Source organism: Artemia franciscana, chromosome 1 (assembly GCF_032884065.1).
Source record: "Artemia franciscana chromosome 1, ASM3288406v1, whole genome shotgun sequence".
NCBI classification, from domain to species: Eukaryota; Metazoa; Arthropoda; class Branchiopoda; order Anostraca; family Artemiidae; genus Artemia; species Artemia franciscana.
This window is the reverse complement of record NC_088863.1, coordinates 5,875,026-5,900,505: the sequence shown is the minus strand read 5'-3', so window position 1 is coordinate 5,900,505 and position 25,480 is coordinate 5,875,026. Positions and strand designations below refer to the sequence as shown.

Sequence of the window (25,480 nt, the reverse complement as noted above, 5' to 3'; positions counted from 1 at the left end):
CACGTATCTTACGTAGTATTGATTTTAACTTGAACGCCTTTAGATGCTTGAAAGATTCTTATTTTGGTATTTTCTAAGGGGGTATATATGAGAGATTTGGTCCTAAATTTTATAAGGGGGGGGGGATTATTGGCCTGTATGTCAAATATCCCCTTTCCCGCTGTAGAATGATGTCCTCACCAATAAGATTGATCTCAATTTTTGAATGTTACGTTTCTTTAAAAATTTTTATTGTTTATTAAATATTTTTATTATAATTCCTTCACCATAAAATGATTATTTATTGTTTTTAGATTTATATTCCTATACCTTACATTGACCCTACACCTTAAGTTAAAATTACATTAATACAGCACCCGATATCAATTGGGCTTACACATGAATACCTTATTTCAATGTTTTATTTTTAATTTAATCGACTTTACTTAATATGACTTAACTGATCTCATATCTATTGTATTTGGTTCTCAATTGATCCCAGGTATTCTAACATTCAAGTATACAAGCATATTTAAATTACATAATAAAATCATCACTGGTACATTTACATAATTTAATTTCCAATTCACTGTTGAAACTTTCTTTTATCGTTTATCACTTATTTTCGTAATGTTATTTTTCACACCATTTCACAATTTTCATGTCTTTGCCCATTTCAATAATCCAACTGATATATTTTTTTCTTATTAGTTAATGTAATTTATCAGTTTTTCACCTCCAAGTATTATTACTGCTTAAGATTTTTGTAATAGTTGAAGTTTGTTTTGTTTTTGCGCTTATAACAAAATGAAAAATGCGGGACCCGGTACATCTATTCCCGGCAGTTTAAGTAAAAAAGTACAGCCGGTACTAGAGCTCTTCTGTTCCGTTCCCACTCTCTTCTGAATTTAGTTGTTTTTAAGCGTTTGATAAATTGTTTTATTGTTTTATTGTTTAATTGGTACATTGAAACACAAGTTATAAAATTAAGACTTAAGTTGTTCTCTTCCTAACTTCATCCATGTTCGTGACGTTGCTAATGTTGGTTTTCTATATTGACGCAGGGGATCCGTTGATGAGCGTAGTTTTGTTGTTGTCTTCGTTAGTGTGTGCTGGGCTTACATTCTCAGCTGAATACTGTGTCTTCTTAGATCTACATAGTTCAGTTGGAAGGGTAAAGATATCTGTAGGACGGCAGCTGAAGCTATATGAGTTGTCTTTCTCTGGTCAATAGATGATTGGTTGAATCAGATGCGTGATGTTCTGGGCATTCTTCAGTAATTGATAAATCATGATAGTGGGTGTTACTCGTTTTTTTAATTTTTGACCATGACGCATCGTCAGCTAATGCCAGAGCATGCCAATTTCTATAATAAAAATTGCCACGCCGACTCGTATTGTTAACACACAAAAAAAATATTAATAGCTGTACATAAGCATAAAAGCATTGTTATAACATATGTACGTGTCACATGAACATTGATCATGAAAGAAAAGCAAATAAGAATAATATCTTATTCTATACCATGTTAGCGGTATATATTTAGACGTTTTATATAATTGCACTCGTTTCAAAGGATAATTAAATTAATGATAAATGTTAGAGGATCATAAGGTCGTATAGCAAATAAGAATATTATCTTATGCGTTAATGTTCTAACAGTAACTATATATTATTACCGTGACATTTAAACATAAGAGCATTGTTCAAAAGGGATGGTTAAGTACATGAATAATTTAGAGGTCCTAATGTATTTGTTATTTTTTTCTCCAATTCTTTATATTCCAAACACATGATTTCGTCGAAGAAAACACAATTTATTGCGCCATAGCCTTCCACTATCATGCATCAGGAATATTTATGCCTTAGGAACAAAATTTCAGAATTTACAAGAGACGATCACTTAATTCTCTTGTATATCTCTAAGAATGGACACATATTTTTAACTTGTTAGAGGTCTAGATTTTACTTAAAATTTCTGCCAAATGTTTTTTACATTTTGATGTAATTACTCCCAAAAAACAACACATTTTGTCTTAGCCTTTCAGCTGTCATATAACAACAATATTCTTAGGGTAGGGACGGAATATATGAGTATATGGGAAAAGATCTCTTGATTTACCTGTATTCTTATATCCTCCCAGTCATAATGGCTTAAATATTATCAGGAGCAATAGGATTCAATTAATGCATCTCTTATGCCTAAATTATATCGTGTTTTGTCCTTCTATCTCTTAAGAGTTGTCCATAGTTCACTGTTAGTAGTGCTCTAATTGTTAGTGAGATAAGAAACACCATAAATATTGTAATTATAATATTGTACCATGAATTTGGTGAGAAAAATCTGTACTGATTTTCCACGTACTTTAATCTTTGGTCCTCATTAGTGAATAATGGTATTTGTAGATCTAATGCCTCTTTTTTTGTTAGTTGCATGATTCCTTTAATTTTCTGTATTTTTGGCTATATGAATATTTTTGATTCTTTACTGTTTATATTCAAAATTGTGAAAAACATGTTTATCCCTTGAAAGTTTATTATTTTTGTTCTCATGACAATTGTGCTAGTTGTGATTAAAGGGGTTTGCACAGTTGTCTCTTTAATCATCAGTATGCAACATTGTTTAACTGTAATCGTTCCAACGTCCTGTAGCACTATCTCAGTTCTATAACTGGGGTTAATTTTCACACTATTTTTGTAGCAGAATAGAGTTCCTACCGTCTCTTTTGGTACTGTAAATAATAAAAAATCGTTACGCAAATTAAAAAGGTTTCTCTTTTTGTAATATCTATTAGAGTTTCAGATGAATTAGGAATAACTTATTGCTGTGATTTTCTTAGAAGGAGATCTAGCAGGCATGATCCTATTTTACGCTATATTTGTGAAATGTTAGTTGGCTAGCTAAATTTTTAAATAACACGCATTCCTTTAATTCCTGGGCGGTAGCTCTTGCGTGTTTTCTTCTGTCCTGATCAATTAGCATATATTCTGCTTTCGGTATAATTTTCATGAAGGAGTTGGTCTCTTTCATGCTGATGGGGAAGGTAAATATCTTGTATAGGTCTAATATGGACTGTTGATTAACTAATGGAATTATAACTACAACAAAAAGTTGTTAATTAATTTCGTTGATGGGCACCCTCAGCTTGGTATAATATAGGAATATATTGGCAATTTCTTGTTCTACTAGCAAATGGAAAACAAATGTTAAATGGGTTTCCATTCTGTTTAGAATGTTTTTACGGTTAGAGGGGTCTACTAAGTCCCCTAAGTATACGTGTTGTGCTTTGTTTGAGCTTTTTTATTTCTGCATTAAATAGTCAAATAATGCTTCTAGCCTTAGCTTGTATAATATCAGGAAGGTTTGGTAAGTAGATATTTAATAAGCATTTTCTATAGTTAATTCCGGGAGGAGTTTCAACTCTTTTTTTGCTGGCTCGTCAGCCATGGCTAGTCGTGCGCAGGTTTTTCACCACCAATTGTCCAACCTTCGCTTCTGTAATAATTGTCCTTGCAATTTTCGTCTCCTTTCATGGATTGCATTCTACCATAGTCAGTGTTAACAAAAGGGATTTGCCAACTAACCTGTACCCTTTCTCTTTTTGTAGAAGTCCATATCCAGCATCTTACTGTTATCAAAATTTTATTGTTGCTGTTTGGTATTAATACGTAAGGGATAGTTTCCGTAGTGATTTAGGATATAGAGGTGTCAAAGTCCATTGGGTGCGAGTCAGTAGTCATGGATATTGTTGTGGGGAGTGTTTCTTCCATGTCCATTGTTGGAATATATTCAGTTTCAGATGTAGTTTCTTCTTTTTGGGTATTGGACTCCCAGAAGGTAGTTGTTTCATTTTTCTTCGATGTACATTTTGAGATTACAAATACTTTATGAGTGGTTGTCTGTTTGTTAACATCATTAGTAATGCTTAGAATATGGGAGGTTTTGTTTTCTTTTGTCATTTCCGTCTTAGCGTTTTTATCCTACAAAATTCATGGTATTTAAATCTATATTTTGGTTTAGCTTGGTAGTATTAGACGTTGCTTCCATTTTTTCGAAACCTTTTATTATTTCTGGTACTTCTTTATTTTTTCGTGTTTCAAAGTTAGATTCAATTTGAGTTGATTGAATTTCAGTTCAAGCGGATTCTCGTGTATTTTGAGGAATATTTGCAATAGGTTTGGTTTGGACTTCAATTGGTTTTATTTCAGACAAATATATTTCCTCGTTTATTGGTTTTTTATCAGCCATATTAGATGATCTTGGTTTGTTCCATAACTCTTTGAAGAAATTCCATACTGTGGGCAATTCATTGAACAATGCGTACTGTCAATCATACAATTTTCTTTTTCTTAAATTGGCTATAATTGGTTTGTTTGTATTCGGGATTTCTATATCACTTTTCTAGGGTTTTGGTTTTCATTTGTCGATCTCGTTCTTCTGTTTTTTTCTGTGGCTTTCCCAAATCCTGTGACCTTATTAATATCAGCCCTTTTTACATCGAAATCGTCTGTAATTTTTTTTTTAGTTTGGGGTAAGTGAGAGGTGGGATATCTTTTTTTTTCCTTATGCGCATTTTCGCTTAATTGTAGTTCCTTGTCTGATCTTAAGAATTTAAAAATTGATTCCTTTTGTTCGCTAGTGTTTTTCTCCAGTTTTATTGCTTGTTGGAATAATGTTTCAAATGGTTTAGGGTCTATTTTCATGAATATTTTCCATGCGTTGTTACTGATTAGATGTGAATTCTCATGCTTGGATATTATTCCATATTTTACAATGTCTTGTGCGTTGGTATGTGTACACATGCCCACCAAAATTATTATGAACTTCATTCTTATTCTAGGAAAAATCAATTCAGTGATTAGTTTAAACAGATTTTCATTTCATTTACCTAAGGGTTTACTTAAAAAAAATTCAGTTTGATTATTGATTCTATATTATATATTGGAAGAGAGTAAAACTTTATAGCATTATCCACTATCAATGATGTTTTTTTAATTTAGTTGGGGGTGAATCTAGGCTGTGCTGGACCACACTGCCTGTTGAAAAAGCTTACAACGGAAGATTAAATGTTAACAGTTTTAGTTTATAAAATGGACTTTAATAAATTCTAAAATATAAGGTAGTAGAGTTTGGTACTATTATGCCAACACTTCTTGTCGACTATAACGAAAAATAATACTACCGGTTTTAGTTAATAAAAAAAATTCTTTTCCCAATTTTTTTTTGACTACTGAGATAGGATGACCTCTTTATGGCGACACTACTTATTAGTCCTGTAATACCGTAAATTAGAAGTATATTATTGGAAGTACTACTCAATTTTATTGTCGTAATAGGTTTTGTTTTTGTTTTTTGCTAGACAAGTATATGCTACTAGCTTTGACCTAATTTTAAAATGGCATTTGTGTGGGTACAATTGTTTTAAGTGATACTTTTTAGACAATTTGTTTCTTTGGTTAAAAGGAAAACATATTCCCCCAAATATCTGATGGGTCGAATGGGACTGTACCTTGTTGAAGGGGATTTGTGGCCGACAAGTTGTATCTCTTAAAGAAACTATCCAGCCAGGTAATAATGACAAGAAAGATCCAACTTATCAGTCTAACCTAGCTAAAAGTTCATCCAAATTCTTGATAGCCTGAATACTTTGCGATAATGAATTGGTCAAAGGACTATAAATATGATTTCTGTCTTGATTAAAATTAAATTTAACGTAATTTTAATATGTGAAGTTTGCAATCTAAAGTTTGTTTAGATCTTTTCAAAAATTAAGTAAGTAAATAGTTCTTTACATTATCCTAACATAGTCGAAAATCACTCTAGCATTGGAATGTCGCTGATAAATAAATAAAAATTATGTTAGAATTTGAGCTGGATAAATAAATCAAATGGCAACTTGGTGCTAACACTTCAAACTTTTAACAGAAACAATTCAAAGAAAACGAGTCTGTTAGAAACCAGACGGTGGGGAAATGCAACAGATAGTAAAAAGTCGAAAGAAAACCAAAAAAGTATTTTTTGACATTACTTTTATGTCGTATAATGTGCTAGCTCAGCACTTGAGACAAATCATATTTACACAGTAATTGTAACAGGGAGGATTTAAAATGGCTAGTTAGAATATTAAGATTTTGAATCAATTCGAAGTATCTAAAACATTTATTGTATACTTACAAGAAGGGGATGCTGACCAGTATTATAAGACCTACCTATCTTACTTTCAATCTCAGGGGTATTTTAAAAAGAAAACTTTTTAGCCTAAAATGAAAACATTTCTTAGAAGCACAAAAACAAATGACCCATCTTTAATTACTTTTTGCAAAAATTGTTCATGCTTCTTTAAAAAACGCTGCTTACTTTGTGATTATATTTTGTAGTGATTTGAATTTGACTTCTATAAGCAATTTATACTTTTTTATAAGTCAAGGCAAGCTTTAAGTATGACAATTTAGAATAAAGAAAACTAACCGATTATGTTTCAAAGAAAATTGGGAGGACATCATTTTCAAAAGAATTGTGTATTTCTGATTTTTTTTTATCAATACCCAAATGCACTAAAAGGAAGAAACTACATTAAAAAAGCAATGTTTTAATCCAGTACATTGACGCATGCATTTGCCTTTGAAATTGATGTTAAGTCTGATAAATTTTTCCAAGGCTCATTTGGTTTTGACTTATCAGACTGATGGGACATTGGTTGATTATAGTCTTTACAGTGAAAATAGCGAAAAATTAGATATGCCAGAGGAATATGTTAGTATTGGGCTGTCAATTCTGTTGTCCAAATGTTTTTATGTTTTATTCCAACTGAATATTAGGTAAAATTAATTTAGTTTTTCCAAGATCCTCAAGCTTGGGTGCAAATTTATTTTAATACTCCTCCCGATATTCATTGACAGTTTTATATAAATAATTTTGTTTTTTTTACACAAGGTTGATTTCAATACATCAATTTTTGCCGTAATACTTAATGGTTATAACGGTTATTTGCTTATTACTTTATTTTGTACAATTTTTTTTCTCTCTAAACCTAAAAAAGTGTTTTCTTCTATGCTACAGCTCTACATTAAGCAGAACGAAAATGTGCGTGGTGCAGAAAGCGCCATAAGCCAAAAGCCAAAAAAAAATAAAACATATTATTAATTTCATAGCAATACACGGATAGTGCATATTAATAAAAGTAATTTTTGGTGCATTTAGGGGTTTGTCTTAAGGGGTAAGGAAATCGATATTTACTTGTCATTTACAAGGTCATTTAGCCTTTGTCTTATTGTTTCTCAAAGCATAGCTTGGTTTTGTAGATAAAACAATTTTAATTTTTTAACATTATATTACCTGAAAAACAATTGAATCATATAAGGTTCCTTTTGTTAGCTGGCAAGATGCAAAGTTTTAAAATTTTAAAATTAAATTTTCTATGCTAATACGTTTAGGTAGCATGTTTCTTTTGAGAAAATAGAATAAACTTTATCGGAAAATAAGAGAAGACGCTTAAATAATAAAATACGGCTAAGTAAAAAAGGCTTGGGTTAACTTTTTTTAAAGTGTCATTTAAACAAAATAGGTATACGTGGCACTTAATTTGACATTTTTAAGTTGAAGGAATAAAAAAAGAACGCCCCTTTTTTAAGGAGGAAAACATAGGCTGGTGAGTGATTTTGAAATAGTTCTGTTCTGCAAGTTTTGCACGTCGTAGAATTTACTATTTTATTATTTTTTTTAGAAGAAAAACAGTTTAAAATATAGCGTTTGAATTTTGTTGAGTAAGCACAAAAATAAATTCTGTTTTATAAACTAATTGAGCCCTCAATAATATGAATCAAATAGTTCCTGATATATTAATTACATATTTGTCGAAGCCCTACTTTGTGATTGGTTAGCGATCAAAATGGCGGATACTCTTAAATCTGACAGTACGGTCCTTAGTTATAATCTGACAACTCATTACAATTATTTTAGGTTTTTAGTCGTAAAAATGTATCAATGTAATTTCTTATTCAAACTTTTCGGTCCTTGCTAAGAGTATATGTCAAGTTTGCACAGTACTTCCATTTTACCTTTTCAAATACAACTCGCTTTTGTCTTGCAAGATTCTTATTATTATGTGATTTTAATTTCGATAGGTTGAAGATGCGTACTATTGTCGTGAAAAAGTTCAGGCAGTAAGAGTCATTCCTCCTTTGAACGGTTGGTCTCATTATGGGTTATTTATTGCACTGATTCTGTTAGCATGTATTACACTGTAAGTCTTATGCATTGTATGTCCCCTTTTTTGAATAATACGACCATTTAGGATTTTAGCATTTAGAGTTTTGACCTTTCCAAGCTTCGTTGCCTTTGGCAAGTTCTCCTCATTTTTCTTTCGGTATTTGTGAGGGATGCAAGTGTCGTACTTGCTTACGGATTAAGTGTGTCATATATTTTCTGGTGGTTAGGCGGATTATTTGTCACAGCGTTGGAATGTTGGAGGGTATTGAAAGCAAATATTTTGCCATAGATTAAGATGGAGTTTGGATAAGGTGAGAAAAGGAATTTTGTTTGAATATTTTTAATTGCTTCGAAACTAATGGTTTTGACCTTCGTATAATTTACTTTTTGCGATTTTCACAAAGTCCGTTTCTTTCTTAAAGTTGTGCATCTACCTTGGAAATCTTTTTTTTAATTGGAAAAATAAAAACAAAGAATTTTCATTATTCTTTGTAGCAGGATTTAGCTTAATTTGACCTGACATAATTTTTTCTGAAGTAAGTGAAAAATTAATCTTATATTTCTCTTTTTTGAACAATTATTTTGCTCCTGCCGAGAAAAAAAATACATAATGTTGCGAAAAACTTTACACACAAGATACCTTGATTTTTATAGTGTTAAGAGCCTCACACGTTAATTAGAATGCCGTTAGTAGCATTATACGAGTTATTTAATCTTACAGCAATGAAATATGCGCGAAAGTCATTTTCCATTGGTCTGAAAATTTTCAGAAAACTGAAACAAAACATTTTCCGTCGGCTAAACAAAAATTTTCAACCCCCTTTCCTAAAATGAAAGATTAAAATGAAAAACCAAAGGCTTTCTCATTAAGCATGATAGTGGCGTTTGGTCCAAACTTAGAAAGAGACAATTTTAGTATGGTTAGTATTGGTGCAAGCATCTACTGAAAACGTTAATGTTTTCAACATAGTTATCTTTCAAATGTATTATATGCCTATTTCTTTCTTTATCTTGAAATGTATTTCCTAGCCCAATCCAGGTCTTTTTAGGTGGTATTTTGATCAAAGCGGACTTCGGTGATTACTTCATAATAATTTACTTCGTTTTTCGGGGCGTAACTGGATCCCTTCTTCTAGCTCGCTTCCGAATTTTATATTGTAAAAATCAGATTTTAAGGATGGATGAAGCCTTCTTGCCCCCCTCCTTAGCCTGGGGACTTTTCTTAGGTTTAATATCGTTAAATGTGGCTTCAAGAATTCCTTTTTTGCAAACTTTATGCCACTTTTACTGGGTTCTTCAGTAATTTTTTGTAAAATAGAGCTTAAGCGATCCTTAACAATCTTCTCATTTTTTAATTTCGCACATTCAATTTGGTCATAAGAAGTTCTGAGGCCTTGGAAGTCAATTTGTAGTTGATTTTTAGTAAATTCATGTATTTTATAAAGTTTTTTATCTCTGAGGCCTTAGTCTTTATCTGGGGATTTTTGATTGGAATGGTGAATAAATAACTTGGTTGATTAGTTTAAAATAACTAATGATTAGGTATAAATATTTCTCTGATGACGATGTTTTGCCGATTAGAGTTGGTTAGTGGGTTTTATAATTGCATTTTAGTTGTATTCTTCTTTTGCGGGAATAATTGAAGGAGATTTTTTTTAAGCATTTGACTCACTAGAAGAATATCTAAATTATCTTAGGAGTGAGAAAAAAAGTGAGTGTACTTGGCAGAAGTCAGTTTTATTGTATTTCTTAACTGTTAATTCCATAATCATCCGTGATGCTTAAGATTGGTCCTTTATTTGTTGATAGATCATTTTCCAATTTTAATAGGCAGGGGGTTTTGAATATTAATAGGAAATCTTGGTTGCCTTTTTTAGGATTGTCTTCGATTTACCTTAAATACTTCTTCAGACTTATGCGAAATTGGAGGTTATCAAAGGGTACGGTGAATGTCTATTTTTCTAATAATAGGACGTATTTGTTTCCTGCATTGATCTTTAGATTTGGTTTATTTCGGGCCGTACGAATTATTTTGTAAGTCAGTTACTTACAAAAACATAACGGGCAGGTGCTATTCATTGGTTTTTCATATACGATAATGTCTCTCTTTGGTGAAATCTTTGATCCAAAGTTCTCGTCGTTCATGTAAAATTCAATTGTTACATTTTTTAATTCTTCTTACAGTTCTTCATATATGAAATATTTACTGTTACGGTTAAATATTACAGTTGCATTGTTAACTATGCGTGGATTGTTCTCTGCATTGTACAATAAATAGTATTCGTAAATCCCAAGAAGCATGTTCTCATTTTCAAGTATTCTGTAATTCAAGTCTAACAGCAGATTTAGAAACTTCAAGGACTAAATTAATTTTAAACCTTTTTCGTCTTGTATGTGCCTAAAATTTTCGGTAATTATGGATGCTATTAAAAGGTATTTTAAAGGTAGGTTGAGTCATTTTTTTCATTGGTTTTGCTAGCGATATCAAATTGATTTTTTTTGTTTCTTTAGGAATTTTTGACCTTTCAGTTGTACATTTTTGGCTTGGGTTATAGCGCTATATGGCCTTGCTCCTTCTGAGTCCTTGAGCTTTTCTGCATCTGATTCACTTCCAGTCTCAGAGGAGTTTCTACTTGTAGATTTAGTATCTAGTTCTTTGGAAGAGGATGATTGAGATTCTGGTGTTGACCCTTCTTGACCTTCAAAAATTTCTTCTCCTCGTGAAATAGAGTGTTTGCTAATTGATTCGTCTTGTTGATTTTTTGTATCGAGTGAGTTAAAAGATTCTTGGGAGCTGGGGGAGGAGTGAAATGTTTTCTTAGGATGTCTCCTTTGTTTAAAAGCCATCTCCTCAGAAGGATGGGGAATTGATTACATCATGGTTTCCTTCCAAGATAGCTAGTCCTTTGGTTTTGCATTTGAAACGGTTATATCATGGTACTAGTGCTCACTGGTGATCGGACTTGCTTCAAATGTACTTTGTCTGGCCTTAATCGATAATTAATAAAATCAATGATTTCTTGCAATGTCTGTCTTTGGGGCTGATTGACCTGTTCTGATTTTTTGTCAGCGGGTGTATATATGGCCTTATTTAGTTCATCGTAAAATATTAGGGACCAGTCTATTGGTATGATAAGAAGTACTGCATCGTCAGGGAGTCGCTTTTGGGGGGGGGAGTCAAGGAGTTAAGATCCTATCCGGGAAGAATTGGGTTATTGGGGAAATTGTATGGTCCAATTCTTCCGAATATTCGCTTGAGGATGAATCGCTCTCTTTGTGTTTTCACCTGATGGGGTTTCTATCCATAGGACTAACTATAATGGTCATTGTTAGAAATTCTTGAAATTTTTCTTCTTCACTACTGTTTTTAAAATATCCTTGTTTAAAATTGAAAGGTTTGAGTTCACTCAGTTTTGATTGCGTAGGTTTATTTTCATCTTCCGAAGAATTTGATGTTAACGGGCGTAGGGTCCATTATTCTGTGAATTTTGCCCTTTCATACGACAAATATGAGTCTCATAGTTTTATCCCGATTTAGGTTTTAAGAGTTTAAATAATTTATTTATTTGAAGGAATGACATTAAATCCTTAGTTACTTTTGATACAAAATTAGCTCGACTATCACTTAACACAGTATTATGGTATGGATCCCAAAGTTAAGAACTATATTAGTGAATGCTATGCTTGTGGTATAAACGCTTTGGTTTTTTAACGTGAAACTAGAAAAATGATCTATAACTGAAAGTACGCAATTATTTCCATTGTTGGATGTGGGTAGTCCTCCACTAGTACCATACAAGTCAAAAGAATCTATATCAAATGAAAACCTAGCTGCAAGTGTTCTCCCTACTGTTAGATTCGGGTACATTTGAGGGTTTTTTCTTAATTTACATGTTTCAAAACTACTTACGAATTTTATCAGTTTTTTCAGACTGAAGTAACGAAAAAGTATTGCGATAGTCTATGGAAGGCTTTATTTATTCCTAAGTCTCCACTTGTTTTTGAATGGAAAAATTCAAATGATGGATTTTCTAGACCTTGGGGTAAAACTGGTATTATGGAAGTTTGCTTCCTATTATTATCATCAATATTAATTCTGCACAATATCTTTTCATCTAAATTATAGTAAGAATTGTCAATTTCTTTTTCAGATTATCAGGTGTTTTATCGTACAGGGAATAACCCATTAGGGCAGCACAGATTTAGTCTTTCCTTTGACATATTTTTATATTATTTAATGAAAGTGGACTGTCTGTGTTTTCTTATTTGACCGGATTATTGGTTTTTATTTTTAATTTTTTGATTTTTGGAGAATATTTTGCTTTTACTGGTTAAATTCTTCGGTTTCATTTTCTAAGGGTGTATATTCAGGAAATTTAGTTAGATAGTCAGAAGGTGCAAATTGTTTCCCTTTAAGGTATTCAGACTCATAATCTAAATCTTTAATTTTTAGGATCCATCTTGCTAGAATACCCGTTTGCTTTTGTAAGTCTGTAAATATTGTAGGTTTTTATGGTCGGAACTTAGTTTAAATTTTCTTCCCACTAGATAGTGTCGAAAATTGTCTAGGTCATGTATAATCGAAAATAATTCAAGCTGGGTAGCTGAGTAATTACTTTTTCCAGATGTTAGGGTACGAAAAGCGTACGCTATAACGCTTTCCTCTATATTTGAGAGAGGATTGCCCCAATTTCTTTGGTTGAGGGATCCGTTGTTAGAACGAATTGTTAAAGATAGAAATGGGGTCACAATTAGTGATAAGGAAAAAATTAAAGAAAGAAAGGTGGAATATTTTGATAATGTGCAAAACCGAGATACAGTTGCAGGAAAAGATATAGATGAAAATTAAAGAGTTTGTGATACCTTGGATGTGAAGGAATATTTGTTTAGTGAGGAAGAATTACCGAAAGTACTAATAGGATCAAAAAATAATAAGGCTCCAGGTGCTTATAGTGTTATTAATGAGTTTCTTAAATATAGTGGCTCTGAGGTTAGGAATAAGCTACTGAATATTATGAACATGATTTTTGAAAAAGAGGAAGAGCCCAATGATTTTAGGAAAACCTTAATTAAACCACTGTATAAGAAAGGTGACAGGATTGAGTTTGAGTGTCGTAATTATTGAGGCATTAGTCTGGTCTCTATAGGAAGCAAATTACTGAGCAATATGATACTTTTTAGACTGAGAGATGCTGTAGACAAAGTTTTAAGGGATGAACAATGCCGTCTTGAAAAAAGTAGATTATTTGTCGACCAAATTTTCACTCTTGGGTTAATAATTGAGAAATCCCTTCGTTGTCAAACACCTTTGGACCTCAGTGTTATCGATTATGAGCAAGCTTTCAATTCAAGATTTTAGTTGATAGAAGAGCGTTAGCAAAGGGCTTATCCTTATATGGTATACCAGAAAATGCATTATAGTGATTTATGCTGTGTACGAGAATAATAATGGTGCGGTTAAGGTAGGAAATGAGGTTAGCAACTGGTTGCTAACCTCATTTTATCCCCTTTTTTATGTATCATTTTGATGGACTTCGTCTTAAGGAGCGCAGGAAAGGCAATTGGAGACCACAGAATCAAATGGGGAGGAAGACGCTCCTGGACTTGGATTATTCTGATGATTTAAGCATATTAGATAAAGGTGTGAGCAAAATGAATGAATTCTTAGAGATTTTGCAAATTCAGGGTGCTAAAATAGGCTTGAAAATTAAAGTTAAGGAGACCACATCACTAAGGCTAGGAATAATTGAAGATGAAAAGGTGATATTGGGTAACGGAAAGATTGATCAGGTTGGGAGCTTCACTTACCTTGGAAGTGTCATTGCTAAGGACTGTGGGAGAAGTGAAGATGTTAAAATCAGAATAGCTACGGTTTAGGGTGTTTTTTAATAGTTAAAAAATGTTTGAAAAAATATAGAGATAATTCTCCAAACCAGCATTGAAAATTGGAAGCTACAGTGATGACAGTGGTCAAATATGACCACTGTCAAATTTGGCCATTTAAGCATGGGCGATCCGAAAAGATGAAAATTTAATAGAAGTTTTCCAGAGAAATAGCCTACAGATTTTTTTGAGTACCCAGCTGACTAACCGTATTTCAAACAGTAGATTGTACGAAAAATCCGGTTCAATCCCGCTTTAGAGGGCTATAATGAATGAAAGGTTGACATGGCTATACCACGTTCTGCGGATGAAGGATGACAGAGTTTTGAAGATTGTCGTTTTTGGCCAATCATCTGGGTCTATATGGAAAGCAAGTCGTCCTTGTATGGGTTGGTAGGATGTCATAAATAAAGATTTAAAGGAAATTAGAACTTCCTGGGAGGGTGTAAAAAGGGAGGCATTAAATAGATTAGGTTGTAGGAGAAGCGTGCGCAGCTGTGTTGGCCTCAGGCGGCTTGGTTCTGCAGTGAGTCATTAGTAGTAATAGTAGTAGTAATTTTTTGTGGATTTCCTCTGGTAAGCTCGGTTAGTGCTTTTAATACCTGTGCGTAATTATTTTTGAATTTTCTAAAATAGCTCATTAATCCCAGGATTCTTCTTAATTATTTGATAGTTTGGGGGGTTTTAAATTTTAACCGATTTGATTTTTGGGGATGTGGGGAAATTTGTCCTCGTGTCAAAACTAGTGTTAAAATTTTATTTTTGTTTGAAGAAGATTTACTTTTTCTATTCTTCATTTTAAATTACCTTCTCTAAATTTCCCAAATACTTTAGCTAAGGTTACTAAATGGTCTTCCAGAGTCTTGTCCATGCAAATGATAATCCTCCACAAAATGTATAATATTATCTAGTTAATTTTCAATAAGTTTTTACATTTATCCTAAATCTGTTTTTTTTTTAAATTTCCTCCCATCATTGCTTTATTTATGTACTTTTAAGAAGATACACTGTTCGATAGGTTTTCTCTTATCAATTTCAAACAAGTTCTGATTTCTTTATATTCCTCCTCACCCTCGTTTTTAACTTTGCGTAAACATATTTTTTCCCTTCAAACTTCATTTTTTCGGTTTAACGTAAACTTTTGTACTTAGAAATACTATTTAGAAGAATTTTTTCCGTAAATTTCAAATCGATTGTTTTTTCTTTTTATTTTACCTAAATCTGGTTTTAAATTTGCGTACACACCTTTTTTACCCCCAATTTTTCTTTCTTTGCCTTACAAATCCACTTGCGCCAAACATTATGAATATTCTTGCAACAATAAATGATATGCAATAGGTTTCATTTGTCAATTTCAAACAAGTTCTGATTTCGTTAAATTCCTACTAAACCTTGTTTTTTAGCATTACGTAAACATTTTTAACCCCCAATATTACTTTTCTGCCTTTACGTGGACTCTTAAACCTGGTAATACTATTTATTTTTTTTAATAAAAAAATTTTGTTAATTTTAAATAGTATCTGTTTTTTTTATATTTCTCCTAAACTGGTTTTGAAATTGCTTACACACCTTTTCACTTCAAACCTTCCTTTCTTGGCTCTACATATACGCTTGCACCAAACATTACTATTCAAAGGGCTTTCTTTTAATAATATCAAAAAAGTTTTTTTTTCATTATTTGCTGCCTAAACCTCGTTTGTTTTCATTTGCGTAAAAACTTTTTTCACTCCAAATCTTACTTTTTCGGCTTTACCTATGCTCACCTACCAAGCAATACTATTCAAATGGCCTTACAAATTTTATCCAATTTATTCAAATAAATTTAAATAAAATTAGATAAAATTTATCCAATTGATGCCAAATACTTACACATTGAACACTGAATCAAGACTAGTTCAAAGATACACTTTGAACTAACAGTAAAAAGGGAATTGCGAGCACCCTTTTACTACTAATACTACTACAACTATTACTACTGATATTGCTACAACTGATGCTGTTAAAACTGCCAGTATTTCTACTACACATACATTTACAACTTTCACTAAAGCTAAGGGTGTTTTAAAAGATCTTTCAAGGATTGCTGAAGGGCATGTTAAACTGAATCAAAACACTCTACACATATTCATGCTACACGAAGGGTACTTCAAGAACAACCACGGAACGTATTTTGCTAATATATGGAGGCCATCAAAACAGTTTGTGGGGGATATTGAACTAACCAAAAAGCACTAACAAGATGCTACCACAGCGTCTATTACTGCGATTATTCAGGGCATATTGACTGGAATGTTGAACACTAAAGCTACAAGGCAGAAGTTTTGCAGATATTGAAGGTGATGTTAAATACAACGTGTGATTGCACTTCAACATGGGGGCTCTTCAGTAATATCTTAGAATTAGCTTAGATTGTCACTGCTATACTACCAATACTAATGCTAATAGTGCTAGTGTTATCTGTACAATAATTAACAGTATTACTACTGCTTATGTAACTCTTACTACAACCTATAGCCTACTAAAACATCAACTACTACTAGTACTTTTACTACTACTACTGCTTTTACTACCACTGCTAATACGACTCTTGCTAATACTACTGCCAATACTTCTACATACTAGTATATATATAATATATATATATATATATATATATATATATATATATATATATATATATATATATATATATATATATATATATATATATATATATATATATATATATATATATATATATATATATATATATATATATATATATATATATATATATATATATATATATATATATATATATATATATATATATATATATATTATATATATATATATATATATATATATATATATATATATATATATATATATATATATATACAAAATAAACACGAATCAGCATTTACTAACTTCGTGTAAAAGCTAAGATTATAGATTCATTCTCATCATACAATATGAGCCTCTCCTATCACAAAGAGCCTCTCTGTTCATGGCAATGATTAATATCAAAATTTTGAGAAATAAAAAATAAAGTATTTTCTTCAATTAGTGATTTTGTGGTTCATCTTATTCGTCCTGTATATATTTTATAAGACTGTCAAAAGAGACAGTTCACTGAACAAACTGAATAATAATATTAAACAAATTGTTATCATGTGTTCCACAAACCGCCGACTACTAGATGCAACTAATTTGACAGACGTTGCTCAAATAGATAAATTAGAAAGACTGGTCTTTTCTATAGCCAAGGAGTCACCTTACGAATATATTCATATAAATATTATTACATACGAAAAAGAAGCCAGTGTATTTAAAGAGGCAGTTGAAAGCGCATTGACTGGAAGCAAAACAGTATGAGATTCAATTTTTTAGCATTGTATTTTAAACAGAGCAATAGCAGACATAACTTTAAAATACTTTAAATTCAGCATGAAAAAAAAATTCCCTGTTTTACTATATTCAGATTAACAGAAAAGTTGTAACTAAATAACCAGTGAATTTCTTAAAATGTATTATTTACAGATTTATTAACTGCCCGGTGAGTTTGTATAAATGGGTAGACGATGATAAAAAGTGGCAGCTAATTTGATCGAACAAAAAAAATAAAACAAAATTACCGTTCTGCCATACGGTCAAACATCGGTTAGAGGATAAAAAGATCCAATATGTACCTTATGTGCCTCTGGAAACCCCTCATTGTGGCAATTACGTGTGTTAATAAGGTTTTTTCAATAGCAATTTTTATAAGAAATGCAGACCATTGCATATTATGTGCACAAAGACAACAGATCCGTCAAAACAACGGAGCAAAGGAAGTCCAAAATGGAGTTCTGTATTTTGATTTCTTGCTCTTACTGAAATATATTTAATTTCCTCACATCCTTCCTATTATGACGAAGTACAATATATGAACCAGTTCCAAGGAAAAATATATACTCGGAACAAGCCAAGTATAGTTTTTGGAGCTTCTGTACTTCTTGCAGTTTGGATTAGAGCTAGTTAATTAACTAATTCTATAGTTAATTCCGAGAGGAGTTTCAACTCTTTTTTTTGCTGGCTCGTCAGCCATGGCTAGTCGTGCGCAGGTTTTTCACCACCAATCGTCCAACCTTCGCTTCTGTAATAATTGTCCTTGCAATTTTCGTCTCCTTTTATGTTTTGCATTCTACCATAGTCAGTGTTAACAAAAGGGATTTACTAACTAACCTGTACCCTTTCTCTTTTTGTAGAAGTCCATATCCAGCTTCTTACTGTTATCAAAATTTTAATGTTGCTGTTTGGTATTAATACATAAGGGATATTTTCCGTAGTGATTTAGGATATAGATGTGTCTAAGTCCATTGGTTGTGGGTCAGTAGTCATGGATATTGTTGTGGGGAGTGTTTCTTCTATGTCCATTGTTGGAATATATTCAGTTTCAGATGTAGCTTCTTCTTTTTGGGTATTGGACTCCCATAAGGTAGTTGTTTCATTTTTCTTCGATGTATATTTTGAGATTACAAATACTTTATGAGTGGTTGTCTGTTTGTTATCATCATTAGTAATGCTTAGAATATGGGAGGTTTTGTTTGCTTTTGTCGTTTCCGTCTTAGCGTTTTTATCCTACAAAATTCATGGTATTAAAATTTATATTTTGGTTTAGCTTGGTAGTATTAGACGTTGCTTCCATATTTTTGAAACCTTTTATTATTTCTGGTATTTCTTTATTTTTTCGTGTTTCAAAGTTAGATTCAATTTGAGTTGATTGAATTTCAGTTCAAGCGGATTCTCGTGTATTTTGAGGAATATTTGCAATAGGTTTGGTTTGGACTTCAGTTGGTTTTATTTCAGACAAATACATTTCCTCGTTATTGGTTTTTTATCAGCCATATTAGATGATTTTGGTTTGTTCCATAGCTCTTTGAAGAGATTCCATACTGTGGGCAATTGATTGAACAATGCGTACTGTCAATCATACAATTTTCTTTCTCTTAATTTGGCTATAATTGGTTTGTTTGTATTCGGGATTTCTATATCACTTTTCTAGGGTTTTTGTTTTCATTTGTCGATCTCGTTCTTCTGTTTTTTTCTGTGGCTTTCCCAAATCCTGTGACCTTATTAATATCAGCCCTTTTTACTTCGAAATCGTCTGTAATTTTTTTTTGAGTTTGGGGTAAGTGAGAGGTGGGATATCTTTTTTTTCCTTATGCTCATTTTCGCTTAATTGTAGTTCCTTGTCTGATCTTAAGAATTTAAAAATTGATTCCTTTTGTTCGCTAGTGTTTTTCTCCAGTTTTATTGCTTGTTGGAATAATGTTTCAAATGGTTTAGGGTCTATTTTCATGAATATTTTCCATGCGTTGTTACTGATTAGATGTGAATTCTCATTCTTGGATATTATTCCATATTTTACAATGTCTTGTGCGTTGGTATGTGTACACATGCCCACCAAAATTATTATGAACTTGTTCTTATTCTAGGAAAAATCAATTCAGTAATTAGTTTAAACAGATTTTCATTTCATTTACCTAAGGGTTTATTTAAAAAAAAAAAAAAATCAGTTTGATTATTTATTCTATATTATATAATTGAAGAGAGTAAAACTTTATAGCATTATCCACTATCAATGATGTTTTTTTTTATTTTAGTTGGGGGTGAATCTAGGCTGTGCTGGACCACACTACCTGTTGAAAAAGCTTAAAACGGAAGAATAAATGTTAATAGTTTTAGTTTATAAAATGGACTTTAATAAATTCTAAAATATAAGGTAGGAGAGTTTGGAACTATTATGCCAACACTTCTTGTCGACTATAACAAAATATATTACTACCGGTTTTAGTGAATAAAAAAAAATTCTTTTCCCAATTTTTTTTACTACTGAGATAGGATGACCTCTTTATGGCCACACTACTTATTAGTCCTGTAATACCGTAAATTAGAAGTATAGTATTGGAAGTACTGCTCAATTTTATTGTCGTAATAGGTTTTGTTTTTGTTTTTTGCTAGACAAGTATATGCTACTAGCTTTGACCTAATTTTAAAATGGCATTTGTGTGGGTACAATTGTTTTAAGTGATACTTTTTAGACAATTTGTTTCTTTGGTTAAAAGGAAAACATATTCCCCCAAATTTCTGATGGGTCGAATGGGATTGTACCTTGTTGAAGGGGATTTAAGGCCGATAAGTTGTATCTCTTAGAGGAACTATCCAGCCAGGTAATAATTACAAGAAAGATCCAACTTATCAGTCTAACCTAGCTAAAAGTTCTCCCAAATTCTTGATAGCCTGAATACTTTGCGATAATGAATTGGTCAAAGGACTATAAATATGATTTCTGTCATGATTAAAATTAAATTTAACGTAATTTTAATATGTGAAGTTTGCAATCTAAAGTTTGTTTAGATCTTTTCAAAAATTAAGTAAGTAAATAGTTCTTTACATTATCCTAACATAGTCGAAAATCACTCTAGCATTGGAATGTCGCTGATAAATAAATAAAAATCATGTTAGAATTTGAGCTGGATAAATAAATCAAATAGCAACTTGGTGCTAACACTTCAAACTTTTAACAGAAACAATTCAAAGAAAATGAGTCTGTTAGTAACCAGACGGTGGGGAAATGCAACAGATAGTAAAAAGTCGAAAGAAAACCAAAAAAGTATTTTTTTGACATTATGATTATGTCGTATAATGTGCTAGCTCAGCACTTGAGACAAATCATATTTACACAATAATTGTAACAGGGAGGATTTAAAATGGCTTGTTAGAATATTAAGATTTTGAATCAATTCGAAGTATCTAAAACATTTATTGTATACTTACAAGAAGTGGATGCTGACCATTATTATAAGACCTTCCTATCTTACTTTCAATCTCAGGGGTATTTTAAAAAGAAAACTTTTTAGCCTAAAATGAAAACATTTCTTAGAAGCACAAAAACAAATGACCCATCTTTAATTACTTTTTGCAAAAATTGTTCATGCTTCTTTAAAAAACGCTGCTTTCTTTGTGATTATATTTTGTAGTGATTTGAATTTGACTTCTATACGCAATTTATACTTTTTTATAAGTCAATGCAAGCTTTAAGTATGACCATTTAGAATAAAGAAAACTAACCGATTATGTTTCAAAGAAAATTGGGAGGACCTTATTTGCAAAAGAATTGTATATTTCTGATTTTTTTATCAATACCCAAATGCACTAGAAGGAAGAAACTACATTAAAAAGGCAATGTTTTAATCCAGCACATTGACGCATGCATTTGCCTTTCAAATCGTTGATAAGTCTGATAAATATTTTCCAAAGCTCATTTGGTTTCGACTTATCAGACTGATGGGACATTGGTTGATTATAGTCTTTACAGTGAAAATAGCGAAAAATTAGATATGCCAGAGGAATATGTTAGTATTGGGCTGTCATTTCTGTTGTGCAAATGTTTTTATGTTTTATTCTAACTGAATATTAGGTAAAATTAATTTAGTTTTTCCAAGATCCTCAAGCTTGGGTGCAAATTTATTTTAATACTCCTCCTAATATTCATTGACAGTTTTATATAAATAATTTTGTTTTTTGTTACACAAGGCTAATTTAAATACATCCCTTTTTTGCCGTAATACTTAGTGGTTATAACGGTTATTTGCTTATTACTTTGTTTTGTACCCAATTTTTCTCTTTAAACCTAAAAAAGTGTTTTATTCTATGGTACAGCTCTACATTAAGCAGAACGAAAATGTGCGCGGTGCGGAAAGCGCCATAAGCCAAAAGCCAAAAAAAATTAAAACAAATTATTAATATCATAGCAATACACGGATAGTGCATATTAATAAAAGGAATTTTTGGTGCATTTAGGGGTTTGTCTTAAGGGGTAAGGAAATCGATATTTACTTGTCATTTACAAGGTCATTTAGCATTTGTCTTATTGTTTCAAAAAGCATAGCTTGGTTTTGTAGATAAAACAATTTTGATTTTTTTAACATTATATTACCTGAAAAACAATTGAATCATATAACGTTTTTTTTTTGTTAGCTGGCAACATGCAAAGTTTTAAAATTTTAAAATTAAATTTTCTATGCTAATACGTTTAGGTAGCATGTTTCTTTTGAGAAAATAGAATAAACTTTATCGGAAAATAATAGAAAACGCTTAAATAATAAAATACGGCTAAGTAAAAAAGGCTTGGGTTAACTTTTGTTAAAGTGTCATTTAAACAAAATAGGTATACGTGGCACTTAATTTTGACATTTTTAAGTTGAAGGAATAAAAAAAGAATGCCCCTTTTTTAAGGAGGAAAACATAGGTTGGTGAGTGATTTTGGAATAGTTCTGTTCTGTAAGTTTTGCATGTCGTAGAATTTACTATTATGTTATTTTTTTTAAAAGAAAAACAGTTTAAAATATAGCTTTAAAATTTTGTTGAGTGAGCACAAAAATAAATTACGTTTGATAAACTAATTGAGCCCTCAATAGTATGAATCAAATAGTTCCTGATATATTAATTACATATTCGTCGAAGCCCTGCTTTGTGATTGGTTAGCGATCAAAATGGGCGGATACTCTTAAATCTGACAGTATGGTCCTTAGTTATAATCTGACAACTCATTACAATTATTTTAGGCTTTTAGTCGTAAAAATGTATCGATGTAATTTCTTATTCAAACTTTTCGGTCCTTGCTAAGAGTATATATTAAGTTTGCACAATACTTCCATTTTACCTTTTCAGATACAACTCGCTTTTGTCTTGCAAGATTCTTATTATTATGTGATTTTAATTTCGAACGGTTGAAGATGCGTACTATTGTCGTGAAAAAGTTCAGGCAGAAAAAGTCATTCCTCCTTTGACCGGTTGTTCTCATTATGGCTTATTTATTGCACTGATTCTGTTACAATGTATTACACTGTAAGTCTTATGCGTTGTATGTCGCCTTTTTTGAATAATACGACTATTTAGGATTTTAGCATTTAGAGTTTTGACCTTTCCAAGCTTCGTTGCCTTTGGCAAGTTCTCCTCATTTTTCTTTCGGTATTTGTGAGGGATGCAAGTGTCGTACTTGCTTACGGATTAAATTTGTCATATATTTTCTGGTGGTTAGGCTGATTATTTGTCTCAGCGTTGAAATGTTGGAGGGTATTGAAAGCAAATATTTTGCCATAGATTAAGATGGAATTTGGATAAGGTGAGAAAAGGAATTTTGCTTAAATATTTTTAATTGCTTCGAAACTAATGGTTTTGACCTTCGTACAATTTACTTTTTGCGATTTTCACTATGTCCGTTTCTTTCTTAAAGTTGTGCATCTACCTTGGATATCATTTTTTTAATTGGAAAAATAAAAACAAAGAATTTTCATTATTCTTTGTAGCAGGATTTGGCTTAATTTGACCTGACAAAATTTTTTCTGAAGTAAGTGAAAAATTAATCTTATATTTCTCTTTTTTTGAACAATTATTTTGCTCCTGCTGAGAAAAAAAAAATATATAATGTTGCGAAAAACTTTACACACAAGATACCTTGATTTTTATACTGTTAAGAGCCTCACACGTTAATTAGAATGCCGTTAGTAGCATTATACGAGTTATTTAATCTTACAGCAATGAAATATACGCGATAGTCATTTTCCATTGGTCTGAAAATTTTCAGAAAACTGAAACAAAACATTTTCCGTCGGCTAAACAAAAATTTTCATCTCCCTTTCCTAAAATGAAAGATTAAAATGAAAAACCAAAGGCTCTCTCATTAAGCATGATTGTGGCGTTTGGTCCAAACTTAGAAAGAGACTATTTTAGTATGGTTAGTTTTGGTGCAAGCATCTACTGAAAACGTTAATGTTTTCAATATAATTATCTTTCAAATGTATTATATGCCTATTTCTTTCTTTATCTTGAAATGTTTTTCCTAGCCCAATCCAGGTCTTTTTAGTTGGTATTTTGTTCAAAGCGGATTTCGGTGATTACTTCATAATAATTTACTTGGTTTTTTGGGGCGTAACTGGATCCCTTCTACTAGTTCGCTTCCGAATTTTATATTCTTAAAATCAGATTTTAAGGATGGGTGAAGCCTTCTCGCCCCCCTCTCTAGCCTGGGGACTTTTCTTAGGTTTAATATCGTTAAATATGGCTTCAAGAATTCCTTTTCTGCAAACTGTATGCCACTTTTACTGGGTTCTTCAGTAATTTTTTGTAAAATAGAGCTTAAGCGATCCTTAACCATCTTCTTATTTTTTAATTTCGCACATTCAATTTGGTCATAAGATGTTCTGAGGCCTTGGAAGTCAATTTGTAGTTGATTTTTAGTAAATTCATGTAATTTATAAAGTTTTTTATCTCTGAGGCCTTAGTCTTTATCTGGGGATTTTCGATTGGAATGGTGAAAAAATAATTGGTTGATTAGTTTAAAATAACTACTGATTAGGTATAAGTATTTCTCTGATGACGATGTTTTGTTGATTAGAGTTGGTTAGTGGGTTTTATCATTGCATTTTTGTTGTATTCTTCTTTTGCGGGAATAATTGAAGGAGATTTCTTTTAAGCATTTGACTCACTAGAAGAATATCTAAATTATCTTAGGAGTGAGAAAAAAGTGAGTGTACTTGGCAGAAGTCAGTTTTATTGTATTTCTAAACTGTTAATTCCATAATCATCCGTGATGCTTAAGATTGGTCCTTTATTTGTTGATAGATCATTTTCCAATTTTAATAGGCAGGGGGTTATGAATAATAATAGGAACTCTTGGTTGCCTTTTTCAGGATTGTCTTCGATGTACCTTAAATACTTTTTCAGACTTATGCGGAATTGGAGGTTATCAAAGGGTACGGTGAATGTCTATTTTTCTAATAATTGGACGTATTTGTTTCCTGTATTGATCTTTAGATTTGGTTTATTTTGGGCCGTACGAATTATTTTATAAGTCAATTACTTACAAAAACATAACGGGCAGGTGCTATTAATTGGTTTTTCATATACGATAATGTCTCTCTTTGGTGAAATCTTTGATCCAAAGTTCTCGTCGTTCATTTAAAATTCAATTGTTACATTTTTTAATTCTTCTTACAGTGCTTCATATATGAAATATTTACTGTTATGGTTAAATATTACAGTTGCATTGTTAACTATGCGTGGATTGTTCTCTGCATTGTACAATAAATAGTATTCGTAAATCCAAAGAAGCATGTTCTCATTTTCAAGTATTCTGTGATTCAAGTCTAACAGCAGTTCTATAAACTTTAAGGACTAAATTAATTTTAAACCTTTTTCGTCTTGTATGTGCCTAAAATTTTCGGTAATTATGGATGCTATTAAAAGGTATTTTCTGATGGATGGGGGTTACCAGAAAAAACGATGCAAAGTTATAAAAAAGCAGATTTATAGTTACATTTAAAGTCTTTTTTAATTACTTCTTGTTAAAAGGAACCATAGAACAGCATATTCATTCCTTC

General features: G+C 31.5%; 1 protein-coding gene across 1 annotated transcript in view; it reads left to right on the top strand.

Annotated features, from left to right (window-relative positions):
• Positions 1–17,135: 17,135 nt before the first annotated feature.
• Positions 17,136–25,480, top strand: part of LOC136024864 (xyloside xylosyltransferase 1-like) — a gene marked incomplete in the record, with an annotated part of 85,711 nt that continues 77,366 nt past the window's right edge. Inside the window, 1 exon segment of the mRNA XM_065700387.1 lies at positions 17,136–17,373. Coding sequence (XP_065556459.1) covers positions 17,226–17,373 — 148 coding nt within the window.